The following is a 23729-nucleotide window of genomic DNA, read 5'->3' on the forward strand; positions in this document are numbered from 1 at the left end:
TGGACAGTAGTGTCCTGGTGCATCGAAGTATATATATTGAATATATTTCCATCTAGTGCATCCTTATTTTTAATTGATTGGATGGTTATGGTAATAAGCAATATTGCAATAACATTGTGTGCGTGGACCCAGTGGAGGTAACAAAGTCAGAAGAGCAATTAAGTACAACTATAGGAAGCAAAGATGCTATTTTTATTTAATTTTCATAGTAGGAATGTTTTTGTGACAATGGAACAACAAAAACTGTTGTAGCCGCGCGCAACTCCACTGCTAGCGACTAGCGAGGATGCGCAAATGCAAAGTCTGAGTGGTATTACGTGTCCCTGAGCAGCTTCCTGATATGATTTGACACCTCTTGTTATAGGATGGTACGTGTCCTCCCTGCAAAGAAAGATCCTGGCGGCCGGACTACTGCATGCAACCGCTAGCTAGCTGTAGGAGTGCTGTGCATGGCAGGTCAAAGATTCTGGCGGGCAGGAGTAACCGTCTGTTCTGTTCTGACGACCAACGGCAACGGATGGGCGCAGTTCTTGTGCCAGTTCGTTTTGTCAGTTATAACCGTGTCTCCCCGGGCTCCGGCCTCACCCCATCCTGCGCAGTGCATTAACTGCTGCTTGGCCTAAACTTGGGCACTGAAAACGAGCTGCTCCGATAGGCCTAAGCTGACAGGTCAAGTGTGTGCATGCAGTAAAACACGAGCAGGAGGCAGGAGCAGCAACCAGGATTCAGAGTTTCAGACTGACACACTTAGATCGACAGGAGTACTTGTTACGATGGTGACCACTGTCATTGATCGAGGAGATGCATGTTTGAGGAGCTGCGCCCAGGGAGGGAGGTACTTGACCAGGGGCATTTTTCAGGTTGAGAAGCAAACACGTCCACCGAACCTGAATATGAAAATCGCGGGATTCTGTAGGAGGGAAATAGCTGGATATATAATTCATACTTCAGTTTACCGGTAAAGTAAAGGACGTAGTACTAATTCAGACTAATAACACTTGATGAACGGTCTGGAGACCGACAAGTTCTACAAGATTTACGCCGTCGTCTAAAATGCACCAGTGCATCATATCTTTCGTTCTGTCGTCTATCCAGAAGCCAAAACACACAGTGTGTAGGATCAGGATTCAGGAATCGGATGATGGATGGAAGAGTTAGGTATCATCGATCGTGTACAGCATCAGTAGTACTACATGCCAAAGGATTCAACTTGCCCTGCAGATAATGGAGGATCCGATCAGACGCCGCCTGCTCCCGCCCTCGCTCGCCGACCTCACACTAATCGCTAGCTTCGGTTCCGGTTCCGGGGAAGAATCGAAGACCGGAGCAGGAAGACAGCATCACGCGTGGCCTGATCCTCCTGCTGCTGCTTGAGCTCTAGACAACCCTGATGACCAAGCGGATCGCCATGGGAACACCACGGCGGCGGTGGCGGCTACCACCTCCATGTATATATGACAGGAATTCAGGTTCAGGACTTCAGGGACCCATTCATCATGCCTAGCTACTCGCTCTGGGGGTGGGGGATGATCCGATCCAGAGTGAGGCGTGCACACACAATTTATAGCTGGGAGAATTTATTTGGGGACGAGACAGAGATAGACACGGGGATCAGAGCTGCTGCTCTGCTAGCAGGAAAACGAAGATATGGGTGCATCTGCTCCGGCGGCATCTTCCATGGATATGCTCGTCACAGGTATATACTAATGCTTCACAGTTCACTCCACCTGCTTTTAGTTTGCTGCTACTCCTACTAGTACCAACTTTAATTTTCTTTCTTTCTTTCTTTCTCCTCTTGGCTCTTGATCGTCTTGGATGGTGGAGCGCGATGGCCATTGGCTAGTGCTCTTCCTTTGGCCCAAAGATATTGGTGGTTCTTCTTTTTTTTTTTTGTTGCCTCTCCTCTGGGTACAGCTGTAGCATCTGTTCGTACACACGCACGCCCACTCAACACACGCACGCTACTCACACTACCCGTATACAAACAAACCTACAACTACACTCAGATCTAGAAGGTCGCGTCCTTGTCGAGATCACCGAAATCCAACGATTCCGTAAGCGACGGGTACGTCACAATCCCATTGTAGCACCACGCGGAGGCAACGAAATTTATTTGGGGACGCACTCCGGTGAGACACCAGAGTTGCGATCCTCAGGGATCAAACTCTGGCGGGCAGCTCTCACACCGGAGAAGCTAGCCACTGAGCTACGCGCTCGTTCTCTGGTGGTTCTTCTTTTGTTTCTTCCAGTGGATCACGGATTTCGAACACTGTACTGGACGGCGGGCCAACTGTACGTAGTAAGGGCGTGATTAGTTAGATGTAGTTGATTGACATCAGTACACGTATGTTCGGGTGGATTTGAGTGGAACTTGAACTAAAGTCCACCCCAACACATCCGATCCATCTCAACACATGTGGATTGAGGTGAATCCGACAACATCCAAACACGGTCTTACTCTCTAACCCTATCTCTGTTTCTTCTCACAAGGATTCCGCCAACACCGTACTATTGAATGTTATGGCCATCTAATATTCTAATGGCCTAAATTAATTTAGAAAACAGGAACAAAGATACGATAGAGCCTGCGCGGCCTTGGTGTGCCGACGGGCCGGCTCGGCACAGCCGAAGCCTTATAGGGCATGTTTGGTTGCCCGCGTAAGAGCAAACTAGGCTCCCGGGATGCAGCCTGCTCATGTTTGGTTCCCTGGCCACCGTCCCGAGCCAGGCTCCGCTCGTGCAAAACCCCCCCTCCTGGCCTGGCTCGCGAGGAACGCCCAAATCGGCTGTTTTTCTTCAGCCTAGCTCGCTCCGTGCTCCCGCGAGCTCGCGCGCCTGGTGATTCCGTGCGTGAGGAGATGGCGCGAAGATCCTAGGGTTACCTCCCCCATTCCCGCCATTCACCGCCTATATATCTTCCCTCCCATCGCCTCCCTCTCTTCTTCTTCTTGTCGCTCCTCGTCTGCGCCGCCGGTAAGCTCCACCTCCTCTTCCTCCTCCCCCCAGTGTTCTTGATGGATTCGTGGCCTCCTAATGCCTACCATCTCTCTCGATTTGTTGCAGGTGCCGTGGATTTGCGTTCTCTCAAAGCAAGTGAGTTTTCCCCTTCTCTTTCTTCATTTTTTCTGTGCGATTTGAAACCCTAGGTCACCATTGTTTGTTGATCTCGCTGCAGGCACACCAGATCTGATTTCTTGGCTGTTATTGCGGTATGGATCCTTGTTCTTAGGTCTCAATTTTTTTTCTTGTTTTTTTCCAGTAAAAATCCTATTTTGTGTATGCTAATCCTCTTTTCTTTGCTTGTGTGCTTGCATATCTGAGCTCCCTCACCTGCTGGGTTGGGCTTTTGCTGGTGCTGCTGCTTGTTGACGTGGGTATTTTGTATATCTACTCCCCCTCTCGCTTCCCCCCTAATCTGTATCGTGCGATAGTGAGTCCTGCGTTCTTGGATTCGGATGCATGCCCTACTTTGTGAGATTATGAGCTAGTATATAAAATTGCCATTTTGTCTGAGCTATTGTCCAAGTCTGTGATGATTCCTTTTGTCCTGAGCTATTGCCTTAGTCTATGATGATTCCTTTTTCTGAGCTATTGCCCTAGTCTGTGATGATGAAAGTCTTATTTTTAGCATGTTCTAGTATATGATGAATCATTGATCTGAGCTTTTGTCCAAGTCCATGATGATGACATTGTCATTCTGAATATTTGTCCTTAAATTCTATTCATTTTTTCTAGATGGACATTGTCAGCCCCATGCTGCTCATATGGATGACAATGCTGCCTGGGCACTTCAGAGGGATGAATGGGCTAATCACATGTGGGCTAATAGGGGTCTTTCTAGAATCTAGAGTTCTATTATGTATCATTAAGTTGCCTGTAATTCATTTTATTCATGGACAAATGCTGTTTTTTTTCCTGTGATTCTACACTTGATCTGAGACTTTGGGCAATAGCAATGATGTTTTTTTCTGTGATACTACACTTGATCTGAGACTTTGGGCAATAGCAATGATGTTTTTTTTTTCTATGATACTACACTTGATTTGAGACTTTGGGCAATAGCAATGATGTTTTTTTTCTATGATACTACACTTGATCTGAAGCTTTGGGCATGTGCAATGATGATAGATTTTCTGTGATACTACACTTATGCTGAGGCTTTGGACATGTGCAATGATGTTTTTTTCTTGACATAATACACCGGTGCTGAGGCTCTGGGCATGTGCAGTGATGTTTTTTCTTGACATAATACACCTGTGCTGAGGCTCTGGGCATGTGCAATGATGAATTAGGCTATGGCTGAGGAGATGATGCCTGCTGATGAGCTTGTGTTCCCTGGACTGGATGGTGGTCTTTTGGCTGGTGACAATGTGGTTGCTGGGGATGATGTGACTGGTTTCATACCAGCATCACAGGAACCTGCTCAGCAGAGGACCTACTTGGCCAAGCACTACTACATGTGAAGGCTTCACAGCTTGGGGTTGATCCTTTTGTGCAGTGGTGGCCTCTTTTGTGCATACCTAACTACAGCTGGTGGATGTGTAGTGGGTTGACCTTCTCTTTTGTGCAGTTGATCTGATCCTGCATAGCTTACTTACTAACACTAACATATAGTTAGTGTCTTAGATAATCCTGCACCTACAACCTAGATCAACCTAGTGCTGGCAATCTGACCATGAGTCCATTGCCAATGATGTGAACCTTGTGGTTCTGAACTTCATATGGGCACCAGCCTGTGCCTGTGATTTGCACAATTTCATTCCGAGCACTTGCCTTATTGCCTGTGATGTTTGTTTTTCTTATATCTGAGCACATGTCCATTGCTTGTGATGCTTTATGATTGAACTGAGCACTTGTCCATTGCCTGTGATGTTTTTGGATTGATCTGAGCACATGTTCATTGCCTGTGATGTTTTTTGATTGATCTGAGCATATGCCCATTGCCTGTGATGTTATTCTGATTAATCTGAGCACATGTCCATTGCCTGTGATATTTTTTTGATTGATCTGAGAACATGTTCAGCTATGGCTTGGTATGTTGTTCATGTTGGGAAGGAGCCTGGGGTCTACTCCAGCTGGGCCGAAGCACATGCTCAAGTAGATGGTTTCAAGGGAAACTGCTACAAAAAATACAAAACAAGAAATGAAGCTTTGCTAGCTTTCTATGGTGATCAACCTGAAAATCCACCTCTCCTCCAACCTGTCTGTGCACCTCTACTAGAAATTGATGGAAATGGCAACTTTCGCTTGTGCCACAGTTCATTTATACTTGTAATAGCAGTAGTTATTGCCTCGCTAGTAGGTTTTTTCATTTGGAAATTGATGTAATATCTGATGTCAACTAGTGGGTGGTAATGTTACCACTACATGCAAGAGGTGACTAGAACTTGTTGTATGCAGCCAACCAAACAATGATCCATGCATGGGCTTTTTAAATCTGCAAACACATGCATGCAACCAAACACTGTCTCAGCACAGCCTGGTTCCACAGATGCATGCAACCAAACAACCCTTGTTGCATGCATCTGGCCTGGGCAAATGCAGGCTGGCTGCCTGGAGCTGGCCAGGTTGGGCTGGGAAGGGTACCAAACACGCCCATAGTGTCTTGCCTGGGTCGTAGGTGCAGACCATGGGTGGCCACGGCATGACCCGATGAGTCAATCCTGCCTTGGCTAGACCCGTGCCGTGCCGACAACCTATTTAACCATGTATATTCGCACCCAATAATAGCAGGTGGGCCCAAGCCGCTCCGCACCACTTGGTCATTCAAGACTCTTCCAATGCATTGGTTTTCTTTCCATAAAGAGGAGGTTTTATTTTCCATTTTATTGTAATGTATGGATGGACATATTTTTTTTGAAAAAAGGAATTTTGTTCTGATTTGAACACTTGATCATTCCTTATTTCAAGTTCAATCTGTAACTATTCAAAAAGAACTTTGATAGAGCAAGACAAATCTAAAGGCAGACAACTAGCTACTGATATATAGCTTAGCGCTAATCATATAAAAGATAATCAACCATGCTTCGTGTATACTCCTTTATTCCTATAATATAGTGCATTCAAGCATTCAAAAATTTTATCCAAATGTATATAATAGATTTTAGGGATAATGAGATAGTTTTGCATTAAGTAATAGCACAAAATTGGTAGGCACTATATAGTTACTTGACATATATCAATCAATCTGCATTAATCAGGTTGATGATAGCGATTAATAAATGAAGTAAGGATATATATGTCTTTTGTATCCTCTCTTATAATTTATATTATAAATTTATTTTAAGACAGCGGGAGTATCTCTATTGCCGCAATCTCTAAGTATCGGCATTCCCACTTCAACTTGTGTTATTACTTTATTTGAAGGGTGGACCAAAACCACGTCTAATATCTGGCCTGAAAATAACCTGACCTAAAGTAAAAGTATATATAACTTCTTTTTGTCAGAGATATATCACGGTTTGGTGTTACCACAAAACCACACTTTCTTTGGTGTTACCTACTACTAGAAGGGTCCCACCGTTTTTTTTGCTTGTTTGGGATCTTTCCTAGGTTATTTGTTCCGGGAAATTCTACTCCTGTAGGTCTTGTTTGGATGTTGTCATATTCATCTTAATTCATATGTGTTGATGTGGATTGATGTAGAATTTGAACTAAGTTCCAACGTACCCCTATCCACAACAGCTGATGTGGATTGATGTGAATCCGACTACGTCCAAGTAGTAGAGGTGGTGTCACATGAAAATTATCACAAGTTGCAATACCGATACATGCTATAGAGATTTACTCCTCGAGGAAGGAGAGAGATGTTTGGACATGCGCTGGACTAGTGGCCGGTGGCCTATTGTCCTAATTTGGCCGGTTGGCCGCCACCATCTCCAACTAATTGCGCTTAAAATAAAGTTGTTTGTTTTAATTTTGCTTTTAGTGTATAATGGCATCTGAGGTTCTGAACCTTGCGATGTGCGAGCATCATCTGAGAATGTGCTGGACGGGACTTGGCGGCGCATGCATGACCTGGACGCAGGCGAATCGTATCATGAGGGTCAAATTCGGTTTTTTTTTTGTTTATTATGTAACTTTATAAAAAAATGGAGTCTAAATAAGGGATTCTGCCGCGAGCGATATACCTATACCTATTATATTATGAATGCTTAAATATTCTCTCTATCCTGAATTATGGAGTATCTAAGTAATTTTAGGACTACAATAAAGAGTCTAACAAAAAAAGACTAATTTGCCCTTCACAAATTAGTTAGATAAGGCATAGTTTAAAAAGGCAATTATGCATGCCATTGATTTTCATGAGCCATTTTGGGCAAGTCGACGATGTTTAAAAGGTATGCATCATAGATGCACGCATCTATGTGATTTACAAGACAACCACGCATTGATAGGGTTAAGCAATCCAAAATATCTTATAAATGGAGACAAATTTTGAATCTTTGATACATTTATTTCAAAATTTCAGGACAGGAGTGTTTTAGAAAACCGGTTTAGAGATCCAGTTTTTCATAAACTCCTGGAGTTGATTTAACATACTTGAGAATATTCGTGCTATATGATGTCTCCATGTGAGTACGTGACTGATGACTGACGACATATCATGCATGGCACTTGACACACTCTCGCTATCAGTCAACTGTCCCTCCGAAGCTCAACAAAAAAGGTCCAGTTGCCTATAGTTTTCTTTTCAAAAAAAAAAAAGAAGGTCCAGTTGCAATTTAAAACAAAAACAGCTGCAGCTGCAGTTTGCTGACGAAAGGTTACAACAACGGTTGCACATGTTACTCACTATTGCTTTTGTAGTGGTATACTTGTGAACACAACACACAGCCATGTGCATGATAGGTGATGGATTAATTAATATATAATTAACCTAACATGTTGATGGGGCGATGATGGACGTTAACTACCAGATGCTATCACTACGATTCGGTACGACGGGTGCAGTGCATCTCAGCCATGCATATAGGACTACTCGTGCATGAAAATGATTGGATTGGATCACATCACATCACACGGCCTCCAAGGTCGCCGGCGGCGGCAGCAGCGGCTGCTTCAGGCAGGAGGCGGCCGCGTCGGGCTCGTCGTCGCAGACTCCGGCGGCGGCGGCGGCTTGCTTTGCAGCGAGCGCCCTCTCCTCGCTCTTGCCCCACAGCACCAGGTAGAGTCCAGCGATGATGAGCACTGCCCCCATGATCCTGCAAGGATTCCAGAAATGAATCATGCAAACATTTTTCTTCTTCTTCTTTTAATTATATCGATGGACGGAGAATCGAAGAAGAAAGATATATATCGATCGTCAGGTACATAATTAACGTACCCGCCGAGGTAGAATTGCTCGCCGCGGTCGATGCATCACGTCTGCACCGCGAACGCCACGCCGGACGCCACCAGCCCCTGTTCCAAGCGCCATCATGTCTCGTGTCATGTCACCTTCGATTCTTGCCATGCCGGCGATCAATGCGTGCGTGCTAGTCGAACTGGAACAACCCAACTCACCGCGTAGAGGATGGTGAGGAGCTCGGAGCCGGAGGTAATCGTCCACGCGGCGGCGTCGCGCTCGACGACGGCGGCGACGGCGAGGAACTGGAGGAGGCCGAAGAAGCAGGTGTAGGAGGTGACGGACGGGCGCGCCAGGTAGCGCTTGAGCACGGGCGCCTGCAGCACCAGCCAGCCGGACCACGACAGGCAGTGGCCCATGAGATAGACGCACCCCAGCGCCCAGCTCTTGCTGCTGTTGTTGCCGACTGCCTGCGGCAGCGCGACGGCGGTCACGGTCACTACTGCCGCCGCCGGGCCGAAGACGGCGGGGCCCTTGAAGAGCGTGATGACGGTGGCGCCGGCGACGCAGAGCAGCGTGCCGGCCGCCTTGGCGAGGCCATCGCGGCGGCGGAGGCGGACGCGCTCGATGCCCAGCGCGGCCGCCATCGCGAAGGTGATGGCGGGGACCGAGTTCTGGATCGCCGAGGCGAACGTGGGCGACGTGTTGTCGAGCCCCAGCAGGTAGAAGCCCTGGTTGGCGGTGATCCCGCACAGCGCCAGCAGGAAGAACTGGAGCAGGAAGGCGGGCGTCATGGCGGGCCTGTCCTTCTCCAGGAAGTAGGCGAAGGGGGCCAGGAGGCAGAGCGCGATGAGGTTGCGGTAGACGGGGAAGACGAGCTTGCTGACGCCCATGTTGAGCGCCAGCCACGACACCACGTGGAAGCCGGCGTACCCGAACTGCAGCGCCAGCATCGCCACGTGCAGCCGCGCGGCGCGCTCCGTCTTCGCCGCCGGCACGCCGCCGCCGCCGTGCAGGCCACGCACGTCGTCGCCCATGATCGATCACCTACCTGGTCACGTGCTACAGCTAGGTGTCACCACACCTCTAGGCTGCTGCAGCTGCGGCTGCAAGTAGGAAGCAATGGACAGGACCGAGCACAGCATAAGTGTGCAGCTGCTCCTGCAAGACGGATGGAAATGGAGTGGATGGTGCTGCAGGTGCAGGCCCGTATATATACTACTCCGTATACTGGTAGGGAAGGAGCTGAGATGCGTGGTTGCAGCGGAAGCGACAGGTGGTGAGCTGTGTGGCCCTGTGGGTGTGTGGCCTGCTCGTGCGTGCTCCATGGCTGCAGGGGGGAAGGAGAGCTAGATGTCATGTCGCAGTGTGCTTGGACATGACCTGCTGTCGCAGACATGCATGTCGGTCGCCTCTCCCACGGGGCGCACCTTTCTTGCATACAGCAATGGTAGTACAAGAACATGTAGGAGAGGACATGAGTGCAAACACATTGTATCACTAGAATTGCAGATTAATGAACATCAATAGACGCCCGCCGTCTGCTACTACCGTCCACTGCCTCACCTAACTCTAACCCCTCCGAGCCCATGGACGACAACGCCCTCACCGCTACACTAAACTTTGGAAAACCGGACAAATAACCGCCTAGAGTGGTATTGGGAGATGGTTTTGCTGATGTGTCAATCCACTCTGGCTGGTTTTGATAATGTGGCATCCAGGCCCACCAGTCAACCTGTATGACAGCTCCTGCTCTTCCTAGCTACGTCTTCTGCCGGACCTCGCCCCCGCCCAGATTGTCTTCTCCGACGTCACCGACCCAGCCGCGTTGCTCGCAGAACTCGCCCCGCCCGGCCTGTCCACGCCGTGGTCTGCGCAGGACTCGCGGCGGCGGCGTGCAGGACTTGCGGCGTGTCCAGAAGCCGCTCCTCGAGTCCTAGCGCGCCAAGCTCTAAGTTCGAGGAGGAGCTGGCCGCGGAGGCCGCCGGGACCCGCCTCACCTAAAGCGTCGTGTGCTCGGGACCCAGACGTACGTCATGTTCGGCGACAGCAAGCTCTGCACCTGTAAGACCATCAGCGAGGAGGACCTCGCCGCCTTCATCGCTGATTGCATTTACTACGAGGACAAGGCTAACAAGGTGCTGCCTGTAGGAAATCAAGATCACAATCACAACACAATATCGTTAATTGGCTAGCCTAGACAAGGATTTGCGCTCAAGAACACGAAATGGACATGAACCGGCAACTGTCGACAGGGAGTGACAGTGCCCTTTTTTCACTGATTGAGGTCTGCAATAAAATCACGATTACAAGTAAACTGAAGCGCTAACTCACACTTCGAACTCTAGGCTACTTATACCAGCAGTCATTACACACACTTGTTTAGAATAAAACTGCTAAACACAAGATACAAGTGACCAACAATGCAACTGCACTGTCAGTGCACGAACGTGGGCGCGCTCACCGCGCCGGCTCCAGTAACCGTTCCCGCTGCATCTTGAATTCAAACACGCTGCTTCTCCCGCTTCACCAGCATCACGAGCAGCCTCCAAGACTTCATTGTGCAGCTGGCTTACACCAACATACTCCCCCCTAAGCCTGATGCACATCAAGCTTCCTGATCCCGAGTAGATGGTTCATCACACCCAACATCACTGCTGGCAAGGCTTTTATCAGAGTATCTGCCTTCTGCTCTGCAGTGCACACTCTCTTCACAACAATCTGCTTCCTCTCAACAGACTCCCTAATGAAATGGTATTTGATATCTATATGCTTACTCCTACCATGAAACACAGGGTTTTTCATCAAGGCAATAGCTGAATTGTTGTCAACAAATAGTTCTATTGACTTTGGCTTCCTTCCAGTGAGCTCACTCAACAGACTCCTAAGCCATAAGGCTTGCTTTGCAGCTGTTGTTGCTGCCATGAACTCAGCCTCGCAAGAAGATAGAGCAACAGTTTTCTCCTTCTGAGAACACCAAGTAATCAGACTCTCATTCAGATAGAAAGCCATACCTGCTGTACTCCTTCTTCCTACCAAGTCACCAGCCAAATCACTGTCAGTATAACCAATTATTTCTTCTTCTTTCCCACCTTGGGTATACACCAACCCAAAATCCACAGTACCCTTCAAATATCTCAGTATTTGCTTTACTGCTCTTTGATGCTTCACTGTAGGTTTCTCCATGTATCTACTAACCATCCCCACTGAAAAAGACAAATCTGGTCTTGTATGCAGTAGATACCTTAGACACCCAATTACTCTTCTGTAATCAGTGGCATCACTCTTTCTCCTCCTTTATCCTCATCAAGTTTAGCTCCTGGATCCATTGGGATTTTGGTAGGATTACAATCTTCCATACCAAACTGGCTCAATACTTTCTTTGCATAGCTGGACTGTCTGACATTAACATAATCCTGCTGCTGATCAACCTCAATCCCCAGATAGAATGATAATAAACCAAGATCACTCATATCAAATTGTGAGGTCATTTCTTTCTTGAACAACTCAATCTCAGCTGGATCTTCTCCTGTCACTATCAGATCATCAACATAAACACCAAGTATAACTGCCTTCTTCCCAACTCCCCTAGTGTACACTGCTGGTTCACTAGCACATTTGCTAAATTGCAAATTCTTCAGACTACTGTCTAATTTCACATTCCAGGCTCTAGGAGCCTGTCTCAAGCCATACAGTGCTTTGCTTAACTTCAGAACCATTCTTTCCTTTCCTTTCTCCACAAAGCCTTCAGGTTGTACTACATAAACTTCCTCTTCCAATTCACCATTGAGAAATGCTGATTTCACATCAAGATGATGCACCTGCCATCCTTTGTTTGCTGCCATAGCTAGTATCATCCTGATTGTATCCAGCCTTGCAACTGGTGCAAACACTTCCTCAAAATCAACACCCTATTTTTGTACATACCCTTTAGCTACCAGCCTAGCCTTGTGTTTTACCACCTCTCCCTCAGAGTTCCTTTTGAGCTTGAAAACCCATTTAAGCCCAATTGGCTTCTGTCCTGGTGGCAAAGCAGACAATTCCCAAGTCTTGTTCTTGCAGATAGATTGAATCTCACTCCTCATGGCATTCATCCAATTCTCATCACCTGCTGCTTCCACAAAACTTGAAGGTTCTTCCATTACTGCCAGCAAAGCAGCAATTTCTGTGTTAAAATTCAGTTCCACTTCTTCTGATTCCTGATAGACCTCATTCAGGTCTCTGAATCTGAGTGGGGCTTCATCATAGTTGTCACTGTCATCAACATCCATCATATCATGATTCCCCTCAAAGTTCTATACTGAATTCCCTAGAAATACACTGCCTGCTTCTATTGTCGGATTTTCTTCAGGCACTAGCTGACTGCCAACTGACTCTGAAACAGACTCACTGCCTCCTGCTGTGTTTGTATCTCCACTTGGCATTCCATCTTGAACATCTGTCTGATGGTCTTGATCTGCACCAATCCCAACACCAAATCTCCGAAAACCTCTAGAAAAGAATTGCCCATCCCCTTCTTCTCGGTTTTCAGTAAAATCCCTTTCTTCTTCTGCTTCCCAGCTCCACTTCTGTGACTCCTCAAAAACAACATCTCTGCTAACCACTATTCTGTTGTCTTGAGGATTGTACATTCTGTGAGCCTTGCTTCCTTCTTCTATGCCAAAATACACCATTGGCACACTTCTATCTTCAAGTTTCTTTAGATGTGGCTTCACTATCTTCACATGCCCTTTACAGCCAAAAACCCTCAAATGGCTCAGATTTGGTTTTCTTCCATTCCAACCCTCATAGGGAGTCCTATCACCCATTGCTTTGGTTGGCAGTCTGTTTAGCAAGTACACAGCATGTCTGACTGCCTCAGCCCAAAACCTTCCTGGTAAATTCATGCTTTTCAGCATAGCCCTTGCCATCTCCATCACCGTTCTGTTCTTTCTTTCTACCACTCCATTTTGTTATGGTGAATAGGGTGCAGTGAACTGGTGCTTGATCCTAGCTTGTTCACACATACTCTGAAATGACTTGGCAAGAAATTCCCCTCCCCTATCTGATCTGAGGATCTTCAATTTGTGGCTTGAAGAATTCTCCACATCTACCTTGTACTTGACAAAAGCATCAACAGCTTGGTCCTTGTTCTTCAGCATGTACACCTGTGTCCATCTTGTGCAGTCATCCACCAACAACATGAAATATTTGTTGCCACCTACAGTAGATGGTGTTATGGGCCCACACAGATCCACATGGACAAGCTTGAGTGGCTCATCTGCCCTCCACAATGCTGAATGAGGAAAAAGCATCCTAGTTTGCTTGGCTGTCAAACAGTCTTGACAAACTTGATCTGGATGCTATATCAATGGCACTCCTCCAACCATCTCCTTGTCAACTAATTTTTTCATGGCCTGAAAATTCACATGGCCAAGCCTGCCATGCCACAACCAAGCCTCATCCCCAATACTAGTCAACATACAAATTGGATTCACTGGTGCCAATTCAATTTTGTAAGTTCTATTCACTGCTCTCTAAACTCTCACGATCAGTCTATGTGGATTTTTCTCTGTAACAACTATTTCATCATCATCCATAACAATTCTATGCCCAATCTCTGTCAACTGACCCAAACTGATCAAATTGCTCTTAAGTTTAGAAACATAGTAAATATCATGCAACAACCACTGATCACCAGATCTCCCTTGAAACATAATTGAACCCTTCCCCATAATTTCAACAAAAGAACCATCGCCAAACCGTACCTTACCAGAGACAGTATGATCAATGTCTCTGAACATCTGTTGATCCCCCGACATATGGTTGCTGGCGCCATTATCTAGGTACCAGACATTATTCATGGACTCCTCATCACCCTCTTCAACGAAGTAGAGCGCCGGCATCACCTTGGACTCTTCCAGATACACCTCTGAATGTAGACTCATTGTCTCAGTGTGCTCATGCAGTCTCAGTTCAACTGTTTCTGCGAGCAACACTGACGGCTCAGTCTCCACTGTCCTGACATGGTGAGCCTCTTCCTCTTTCTTCTTCTCCGGGCATCGATTTGTGTAGTGACCGTTATTATGACACTTGAAGCATTTTATGTGACTCTTGTCACGTTTGCTTCCGCCATCCTTGGCTGCTTCACCTTGTCCTCCACGGCCACCACGTCCGCCGCCACGACCTCTTCCCTGGCCACGACTGCCTCCATCATGAGACCTCCCGCCTTTAGACCCTTCTCCCGTCGATCTCTTCTGGCGCGCCTCCCATTCTGACTGTGTGAGCAACAACTGCCCATTGTCAGAACGCGCACCACCGGCTCCCCGCCTGGTACACTCATCAAACGCCTTCAATCGACCAACTGCATCATCGAACGCCATCTTGGACAGATCATAGAACTGCTCGACCCCCGCGATCACATTGAGGTATCGATCGGGCACGGTGTCAAAAAGTTTCTTCACCAGTGCTGCATCTCCCAATGTACCACCAAGGTTACCATACTTGACTGACATACCCGTCAGTTTTCCCACATACTGATCAAGCTGCTCATCTTCCTTCATCCGCAAAGCGTCGAACTCGCTCTTCAGGGTCTGCAACCGCGCTTCCCTCACTCGCTCCGCACCAACAAACCTCGCCTTCAGTGATTCCCACACCTCCTTTCCAGTCTTCTTGGTCGCCACTTGCATCAGCAAATCATCGGGGAGACATTGCAGCAAGTGAGCTTTCGCCTTCCTATCCTTTGCCTTCGCCTTCGCCGCCTCTGCCGCCGTCGTTGCCTGCTCCGACGCCTCCGCAGGCGGTTCCACGACCTCCCACACTCCCTGATCCTCCATGATCGCCTGGACTCGAATACACCAACTGGTGTAGTTCGTCGCCGTGAGCGCCGGATATGTGATGCGATCACCGCGATCACCGCCGCCGCCTGCGCCGCCACTCCGGTCGCCCATGGTATGGATTTCTTGAGTGTTTGTGCGTGATTAGTGGGTCTGATACCAAATGTAGGAAATCAAGATCACAATCACAGCACAATATCGTTAATTGGCTAGCCTAGACAAGGATTTGCGCTCAAGAACACGAAATGGACATGAACTGGCAACTGTCGACAGGGAGTGACAGTGCCCTTTTTTCACTGATTGAGGTCTGCAATACAATCACGATTACAAGTAAACTGAAGCGCTAACTCACACTTCGAACTCTAGGCTACTTATACCAGCAGTCATTACACACACTTGTTTAGAATAAAACTGCTAAACACAAGATACAAGTGACCAACAATGCAACTGCACTGTCAGTGCATGAACGTGGGCGCGCTCACCGCGCCGGCTCCAGCCCGCTGCATCTTGAATTCAAACACGCTGCTTCTCCCGCTTCACCAGCATCACGAGCAGCCTCCAAGACTTCATTGTGCAGCTGGCTTACACCAACACTGCTCATCGGCGGGCCGCTGGAGAAGGGGGAGATGCTGTTCCGACTGCTCGGGCGCGAGCCCAAGTTCATCAAAGTGCCCATCCAGATCATGGACGCCGTCATCTGGGTGCTCGATGGATTGGCCAAGCTGTTCCCGGGCTTGGAGGACGTCGCCGAGTTCGGCAAGATTGGCAGGTACTATGCCTCGGAGAGCATGCTGCTGCGGGACCCGGAACAGGCCGCTTGCATATGCAAGCGTCGAGGGCATCGTCGATAGCGGGGTAGGCGGCGGGATTTAATTTAACGCGAAGACGAGTTCGAGCTCCTGGTGGCACCTGCACCTGCTCCATCGTAGTTCTAGCTAGTGATTAGTGTACTCTCGTGTCTCTTGGCTGGCTGGTTGGTTAGGCTGCTGGGCGTGCTGCTAGCTTACTCCGCCGCCATCGCCGCGCGCGCGCGCGGCGGCCAAGATCGACATGCAGCTGAAGCTGGTTCCGGGGAACTCCGTTCCTGGACAACATCTCCGGCGAGCCCTACACGCTGCACACCAACGTGTTCACATCTTTGCCAGCGATGATTCAGGGCGGCAGCTTATCCTCCATCTGCACGTTGGGAAACTGCGTGACGACGGTGGCTCTTCCGTTCTCTCCGTGCGAATATATGTTCCGAGCCCCGAGCACTACTGTCCGCTGCCAAGCGTGCGCCGGTCCTGGCCGCAGCCGCCGCCCTCCTCCCCTGGCCGCAGCTGCTGCGCGCCGCAGCTGGCCGCCGCCACAAGGCAAGATGCGCAGCCACCGGCCGCCACAAGATGCGTCATCGCCGCTCGATGCTCTGCCGCTGCCGGCCTCTCGCGGTCCCGCCCGGAAACGAAAAACATGGAAAATTTTCCCTCCCGCAGACTGCCAAGAGCCCTAGAGGCCATGTCATCAAGGGCAGCCAACGTGGAGTGCCACGTATGCAAAACCACCTAGCAAAACCACCCAGAGAGTTATTTGTCCTGTTTTATAAAGTTTAAGAGTCTGTCTACTACATAAATATGTGTTTTATGTAGTTTTTAACACATAATTTTTTTTACGTCATAGGATTAAGATCCAATAGCCTCCACCCTACCTCCAGCCTCCAGCCTTCCACATATCAAATATCACATATCACAATTTTTTTTCAATAGAAGGACAAATCACAGATTTGCCGTCATCGCCACTACCATGTGTGGTCACGAGTGAGAAAAAGAGAGATAAAAAATCTATGTATTTTTTATGCTAAAACACGTGTATTGTATAGTATTTCTAAAGTTTCATATGTACCATACCTTCTATAGTTCAGTCTTCTCGACTCGGTTCTCCACTGCGCGCGCACCTCGTCGGCACCCGAGCTCACACGTCGGTGGGCGGTGGTGGCTCCCGCCACCGGGCTCATCCTCTCCTCACTGGCGCAACTGGTGGCCGCCGATTCCTCGCGTCACCGCTCATCTCCCGTGTAGTTGAGGGCGCCAGAGGCCGCGCGGGAGGCGCCGGACGACGAGATCCGGCGTCTATGTGTGCAGACCGAGCAGTGGCGCAAGGCGACGGAGGTGGTGGTTGCGCGACGACGATGACAACGGCAACACGTGGGGCTCCCTCGCCACGATGCTAGACGATGGTGACGACGAGGCGTTCGGTGGCAAGCGAAAGGGCGCCAGCATCCGCGTGCTCTGCGACCTGTGGAAGAAGGGGAGCAACTAAGATGGTTTAGTGTTTTACTGCATTTGAGGTGTTCAATTTTTTGCATAAGTTAATGGCATATGCAAAGGTTAAAAAAGTTTTTCTTTCTAAAATGGTCATTTACACGTGAATCAATAAAAAACACAGTGCTTTACCGGCATTTTTTTTACCAACCAAACGATTTCCAGTTTTTTCACAACTCACGGTCCACGACAGCTTTTTTATAGCTCACAGCTCAACTAAACACATGCTTAGGTCTCTCCACCTAATGCTATTGTGTTCATCAAATTCCTAGCATGAGTTCTTGCAGATCTAAGCAGTGTAACGACCCCCTTGGCATACTTTTCAGTTAGCGTGCCTGGTGACTGTGTTAGACAAAAACTATTTAGAGTATATATAAAATTCAGGTATAGAATTGATCCAGCTTCCTGTTCTTTTGTCCCTCCTGGCTGCTCACATTCTTGATTCTTGCATCTCAAACTACCTAGCTTGAGATGCAGCAATCCAATCCCTTCTGGTGGTCCTACACGATTCTCTTGCTTGCTGCACGCCTCACTTGTCTATCACACCATATCATGCAGTGCCACCTCAAAAGCTTCAGGGAGGGGAGGAGAGATTAGAGAATCCTAGCCCCCTTCCCTTTTCCTCCATGTGAGCCAGCCACCAGAGTAAGTAATCCTGCACTGCCTGTGGTTGGTTAGTTGGTGATGAGATCGATCTATGGTGATCCCAAGAACAAGTCTCAACTTTTCAGCAGTGTGTCTCCTTTAAAAAACTTCTGAATGCGCGAATGCGAGGGGGACACAGTGTTGGCAAACAGCAATGCAAATCTAAGGACCACTCCTTTTACATGTAATTATATATATATGCAGCTCAAAACTAACCAGCAGAAATGCATGTGAGCTCCAGTCAGTGAGCGTGCGGATCAGACAGCAAATCGCCAAGAGGGCTAGACAGCAAATTGCCAACAGTAATTCAGACACTAGTATTTTTTTTAATAAAAAAATACTATTTGTCTTTCTGGATCAATGGGTGTATACATGAGATGCTTTACAAGAGCAGCAGACAAGGTTTCCAACATTGTCCCTTTGTATTGGACTTTTTATCAACAGCATGCATCAGTGGGACTTTAGTTACATACATTGCAGGGCCAACGTTATTAGTATCAGGAAGAATTAATCAATGGAAATAGCAAGCTTCAATTCAGTGATCGACACGCTCCTTGGAATGACACCTCAGACTAACTAGTAATTAAGCAATTCCCTTCATGTTCATGCCACTCACATCACCGCCTTCAACACCATCGTTTCGGGGAGCGATTCCTTCAGTTTCCCTTGTGTGAATCTCCTCAGCATCTCCAGGGAAGCTTTCGGCTGGTCCATCGGAACCATGTGGCCCGCATTGTGAACCTGCATTTGCATAATATGGAGGAAACGTATACTTGTGAGTTTTGTTTTATCTTCGCATATACCTACACTTGCTGTTGGGTGTTGTTGATCTTCAGGCGGGAAAAGGGTTCGATAGCTACAGCCAGTCAGGATGAGTGGTCCCTTTTTTCATGTTAGTATCATGGTACATTTTGTGAAGCACGCCTACGTTTAGCGGAACCACTCTTAATTTTGCCAGCATGAAACATCTCCTTTTGGGGAAAGAGCTGAGTACTAGGAAACAAGGTAAAGTAAAAAGAGTGCTAGATCGCAACCTTGAGGAAGCTGAGTGGTCCATGGCTCTTCAAAACTCCAGCTTCAGCACCGTCTACTACAAACAATGAGTCAGAAGAGGATACAAAGTCTTTCTGGCCAGACCATTCCATGGAGTGTACCCATCTCGAGTTTCCTGCCCAAACACAAAGACATTCAAAATGGTATACTTGGTGGCTTAACTGCAAAACCATTAAAGAATCTGATGATGCACAATTGCACATGCAAGAGAATTAACGATAGAGGGTAACTTTTAAGTAGGATACTTGTTACATCAATATTGAATTATTGATTTTGCGTCAAAATATTGAATTATTGATAAAGGTCCTCCATATCTGAAAGCTTGCAACTTGCAGCTGAAATGACACGTTAGCATTTTGTACTTTTTTCGAAGGGAAGATGTCTTTTCAGTTTCCCAAGATAGAACAACAAGACAAAAGGTGCTACAATAATGTTGTTGTCCCTTCTACTTCAGAAAGGACTATTTCGCAACAAATATTTCATAGAGAAACATTTCTTTTTCTTTTACGAATTGACAAGCAAACCAATTTGATAACAAGTTTGCATTATTTGCAAACATGACCATTCTAGATGGTCCACATTTATTTGTCAGCTCATTGAGATTCATCCACAACCCCATAATTAGGCAGACAAAAAAAAAAACTGTCCGCTCGACTGATTGTGCTTATAATGTCTTCAAAACTGGTCACGGGGCAGAGTGCAAAATTCATTTATGCAGCTGAATTTTTACTGTGCTAACCAAATGTTGCAATGAGAAAATAGATCTGATGAATGTCAGTCCTACACAATTATTTTGATTTCACTGCTAGTAGCCTCGTAATATTAGTCATTCCATACCACATCAATTAATAATATGGTCGACAAAAGATAGATCTATGTGCGGCTACTTCCACATAGAAGGCGTGTCCATAGTCATGATCAAACAATAGATGAAAGACTGTAAAATAAAATACATAAATAGGTAAACAAAATTATGGAGCCCCCTGCTTACCGAGCCAATTGCATATAAGGTCATACTCCCCAGCATATATAAGCACGTTAATCCCATCCTCAAGTAGAGCCGGGATGCCGACTTCCAAATTCCTCATCCAGTCTGTGAGCATTGCTTCATAAACAGTAGTACTGCAAGACACAAAATCAATGTCACCAACTCCAAGTGCCTCTTTGACCGCTTTGTCACCAAAGAACTTCTCCAGGTTTGAGAAGTCATAGCAAAGTTTCCCTTCACATTCCTTCCTCACGTCATAGTACTGCAAAGAGGCCATTGATGTGTAAGGCTTCTCGACCTTAGTCAACAGCAAGACGTTCATATAGCAGGGCATTGTTTACTCACATTCTTTGTCCCAACAAGCTTCATGATGGAGTTGAAAATATTATTGCAGACCATATAAGCTGCCATGCATGATGCTTTCCCATCAGTACCTGAAACATTAGCAGGGTTAGTACTGGGTATGAATCCTTTTATTTAACATAGAGTGTGAGGATGTGTCATTCCAATGAAACTTTTAAGTACTACATTAATCCTCTTCTGCTAGATTCAGGAAGGTCACCATATGTTGATGTAAAAGTTTTTCGATGATTACTAGAAAATAAAATCGTGCAATGTTCACAAAGGTTTCTTTGTAGTACAAGTACTCACCACACATCTTAATTGCAAATTCACATGGTGGGATGAACCTATTGATCCTTTCGTAGTCGGATTTCTCAATAAGATTCATTTCCAGCGCATAGTCTGTGTAGGCTTTGTATTGGATTTCTGGATCAGTGAGACCATTACCGATAGCAAATCCCTAGAATAAGATTAGTTAAGAATTCACAAAAGTTAAAAAAGGGAACTGAAAATGGAAAAGGGTTGAAAGTTGATGCAAAGAGGCTAATACTCGTACCTTCAAGTTTATATGAATGCCTTCGTTTGCTTTGTTTCCTTGGTGAACTCTGCATGCAAATGCTGGAATGTAGTGCCCAGCATAAGATTCTCCAGTTATATAGAAGTCATTCTTTGCAAATTCTGGGTGCTTCTTAAAGAACACCTGAAATGGCAGTTTAGAGCAATTAAATAACATCCATGAGTCCATCACTTGTGCTTTTCTCAATTCCACCCAACACAATCAAGCAATATACCAATAGCCCAATATGATTCTGCTATAGGAACCCTTCCCTTCCATTTGGTGCCAATTGAGATCCAACTTTTAGATCACAATAGCAAAGGTGATTCATGATCTTTACTACCTCTAATGAAGCTATGCAGCCAAATTTGCCATAATCCTTTATACTTTTATGCGAAAAGGTCCTCTCAGCCTTGCTAGCATCTAAGGGCACCAATCAGCACAGTGGACTTGCTGAAGAGAATAAAAAGCTTATATAGGCGTACATATGCCTCCACTGTTGGTGCCTTACCACCGTGTATGATTTATTTCTGAAACCTTCTCATAATAAATAATTTTAAAAAGCCTAGACACTAAATTTTCAATTTGACCCATTTATCCAGGCCATGGACGGTGGTGTGGCCAAATCCTTGGTTGAGCAGCCAATGTAGACATCATGCGAAGGCCACCATGGCAAAAAAGGTCAAATATGTAAATCTTGTGGGATAAGGCTTATTATTAATAAAAAAAGGTTTTAAAAATCCCGTGTGTGATCATTCTTTCCTGAAATAATTAAGAAAGTTCCCCTTCTGTATTTAAGGAATGTATGTATAATATGTTATGACTTCTTTATGCTAAATAACATCTTAGTTTCAGCTTCTGTCCTCAACTACTATTTGAAAATGAACTGACCGAACTTCTATGGTGTGATCATACAGCACATGGAATCGATGCAATAAAAGAGAGAGAGCACAACAGCCAGACATAATTGATACAAAAGTAGCACCTGAAGAAAGTCATATAGGTCATTGCTGACACCAGTTTCATCATGACGAGTATCACGATCATCAGAGCTGTAGCTAAAGCCAGTTCCGGTTGGCTGATCAACAAATATGATATTTGAGATCTGCAGACATCAAGTCATATCAGAAACAGAGGAGGTCAAGTCAACCTATAGCAATGAAATTGACATGATCTATGTAATTCAACATAAGGTGGGAGCTGTGCAGCAATAAGAACTTTCTACAACGATATACTGAATTTAGTACAATCTCTTTCCAGAAATAGGGAAACAGCTCTCTAAATAGTTAAGCTGCAGTACTATAGTAAGCATGCTTGCTGCTGCTGGGCTTGTAATTGTAACTAACTAATACCATGGAGCTATTGGAAGTTGGTCGATTAAGAGGCCCAATAAGTAGATAAAGATAGCAAACATGGTGAGCTGGTTATAAGCATTTACCTAAAGTTAGTAAATATAGATAGTAGTAGTAACAAATATGCCTATTCTGGTTTATGGACAAGAAAATATTTTGTTCCACAACTGCTAGCAGACAGAAACATTGAAAGTGACCTTTTCACTAACGGCTTAACTTGACTATTGCTACTCTAGTCAACATAGGTTGAAGTAGTTAAGGTTTGTTGTTTTCTTCTTAAAATTGATTGCAAGCAAAACTGGAATGTTCAGTTTGAGACTTGTTACTGTAAGTGACAACCCTGACGAGACAGGGGATCATAATAAAAGAGGTAGGATTCGATTACTTACTGTGTCCCAACCGAATTTGTTCCAAACAAGCGACATGTTGTTGGCGATGGTGAAGGGCCCGTTCTCGTAGAAGACGGCCAACTCGCTGCTGCAGCCGGGCCCTCCGGTGAGCCAGATCACGACGGGGTCCTCCTTCTTGCCCCTCGATTCGAAGAAGAAGTAGAACATCCTGCAGCAATCAAGGCACACAAAGCGCGTCCAATTCAATGTCGCAAAATTGCTCGTTCTTTTATTTTTTTATCGTCAACCACACGCAACGCAACTCAACGGGAAAAATCGCGTCTTGTTTGGTCTCATCAAACGCTCTGGGTTGCCGTTACAAACCAAAGATCCAAGCTTTACAGCACAATCACCTGGCGTCGTGCGTGTGCGGCAGACGAAAGTAACCGGCGTGGTGGCCGAGGTCCCCGACCCCGTCGGGGACGCCGGGAAGCCTGACGCGGCGCTCCAGGAGCTCCCCGGGCGCCACACTGGGCCCGTCGCCGCCGCCCGCGTCTGGCCCCGCCTCCTTCTCCCTTGGCAGGAGGTTGAGCGCGCGGATGAGCCGCTCCGCCTGCGCCGCCGGGAAGGTGGCGTCGCGGGGCAGGCGGAGGCCGCCTTCTCCGGCGGCCGCCGCCACGACGGCGACGGCGGCGAGGCAGAGGAGAACCAGGAGGCGTGAGGATGCCATCGTGGGGAGGAAGGAGGATGGATGAGTGAGTTCGTGGGGATTGGATGGAATGGAAGTGGAACTGGCAGCGGTTTCTCCTCCGATTTATAGGTAGCGTCCGTCGCGTTGAATTGCGGTGGCGTTTGAAACCGACTAGCGCGAGAGGCTTCCTCTCGTCCGGTTTGGTGGTTTCAGAATTCAGAATGGCTTCAGTACTAAACTAAACTAAACTAAACCTTGCTTGCAAGCAGAGACCAAAGAGATTCCTTTCATTTGTGGACTTGGGAAGATTTGGCGGACACCTACTACGATGGATTCATCCTGTAACTTCGAACTCTGTTACTATACTAGATCGC

The 23729-nt window shown here is 46.8% G+C and overlaps 2 protein-coding genes and 2 pseudogenes across 2 annotated transcripts; 1 reads left to right on the forward strand and 3 right to left on the reverse strand.

The window, feature by feature from the left end:
- Positions 1-8017: 8017 nt before the first annotated feature.
- Positions 8018-9324, reverse strand: LOC136470908 (protein WALLS ARE THIN 1-like; annotated as a pseudogene).
- Positions 9325-9459: 135 nt separating this feature from the next.
- On the forward strand, positions 9460-16764 carry LOC136468434 (divinyl chlorophyllide a 8-vinyl-reductase, chloroplastic-like; annotated as a pseudogene).
- LOC136470797 (uncharacterized) lies at positions 13804-15216 on the reverse strand. The gene has a single exon (XM_066468524.1). The coding sequence runs from the start codon at positions 15214-15216 to the stop codon at positions 13804-13806; it is 1413 nt and encodes a 470-aa protein (XP_066324621.1).
- Positions 16765-18337: 1573 nt separating the features above from the next.
- On the reverse strand, positions 18338-23516 carry LOC136470909 (serine carboxypeptidase 3). Its single transcript, XM_066468637.1, has 9 exons — positions 23078-23516; positions 22725-22893; positions 21969-22088; positions 20984-21127; positions 20737-20887; positions 20431-20519; positions 20089-20347; positions 19079-19212; positions 18338-18785 (listed from the first exon to the last, which is right to left on the reverse strand). The coding sequence occupies exons 1-9, from the start codon at positions 23392-23394 to the stop codon at positions 18657-18659; spliced, it is 1512 nt and encodes a 503-aa protein (XP_066324734.1). The 5' UTR covers positions 23395-23516; the 3' UTR covers positions 18338-18656.
- Between the last annotated feature and the right edge of the window lie 213 nt (positions 23517-23729).

This window comes from Miscanthus floridulus, chromosome 8 (genome assembly GCF_019320115.1).
Source record: "Miscanthus floridulus cultivar M001 chromosome 8, ASM1932011v1, whole genome shotgun sequence".
In the NCBI taxonomy this organism is placed as follows: domain Eukaryota; kingdom Viridiplantae; phylum Streptophyta; class Magnoliopsida; order Poales; family Poaceae; genus Miscanthus; species Miscanthus floridulus.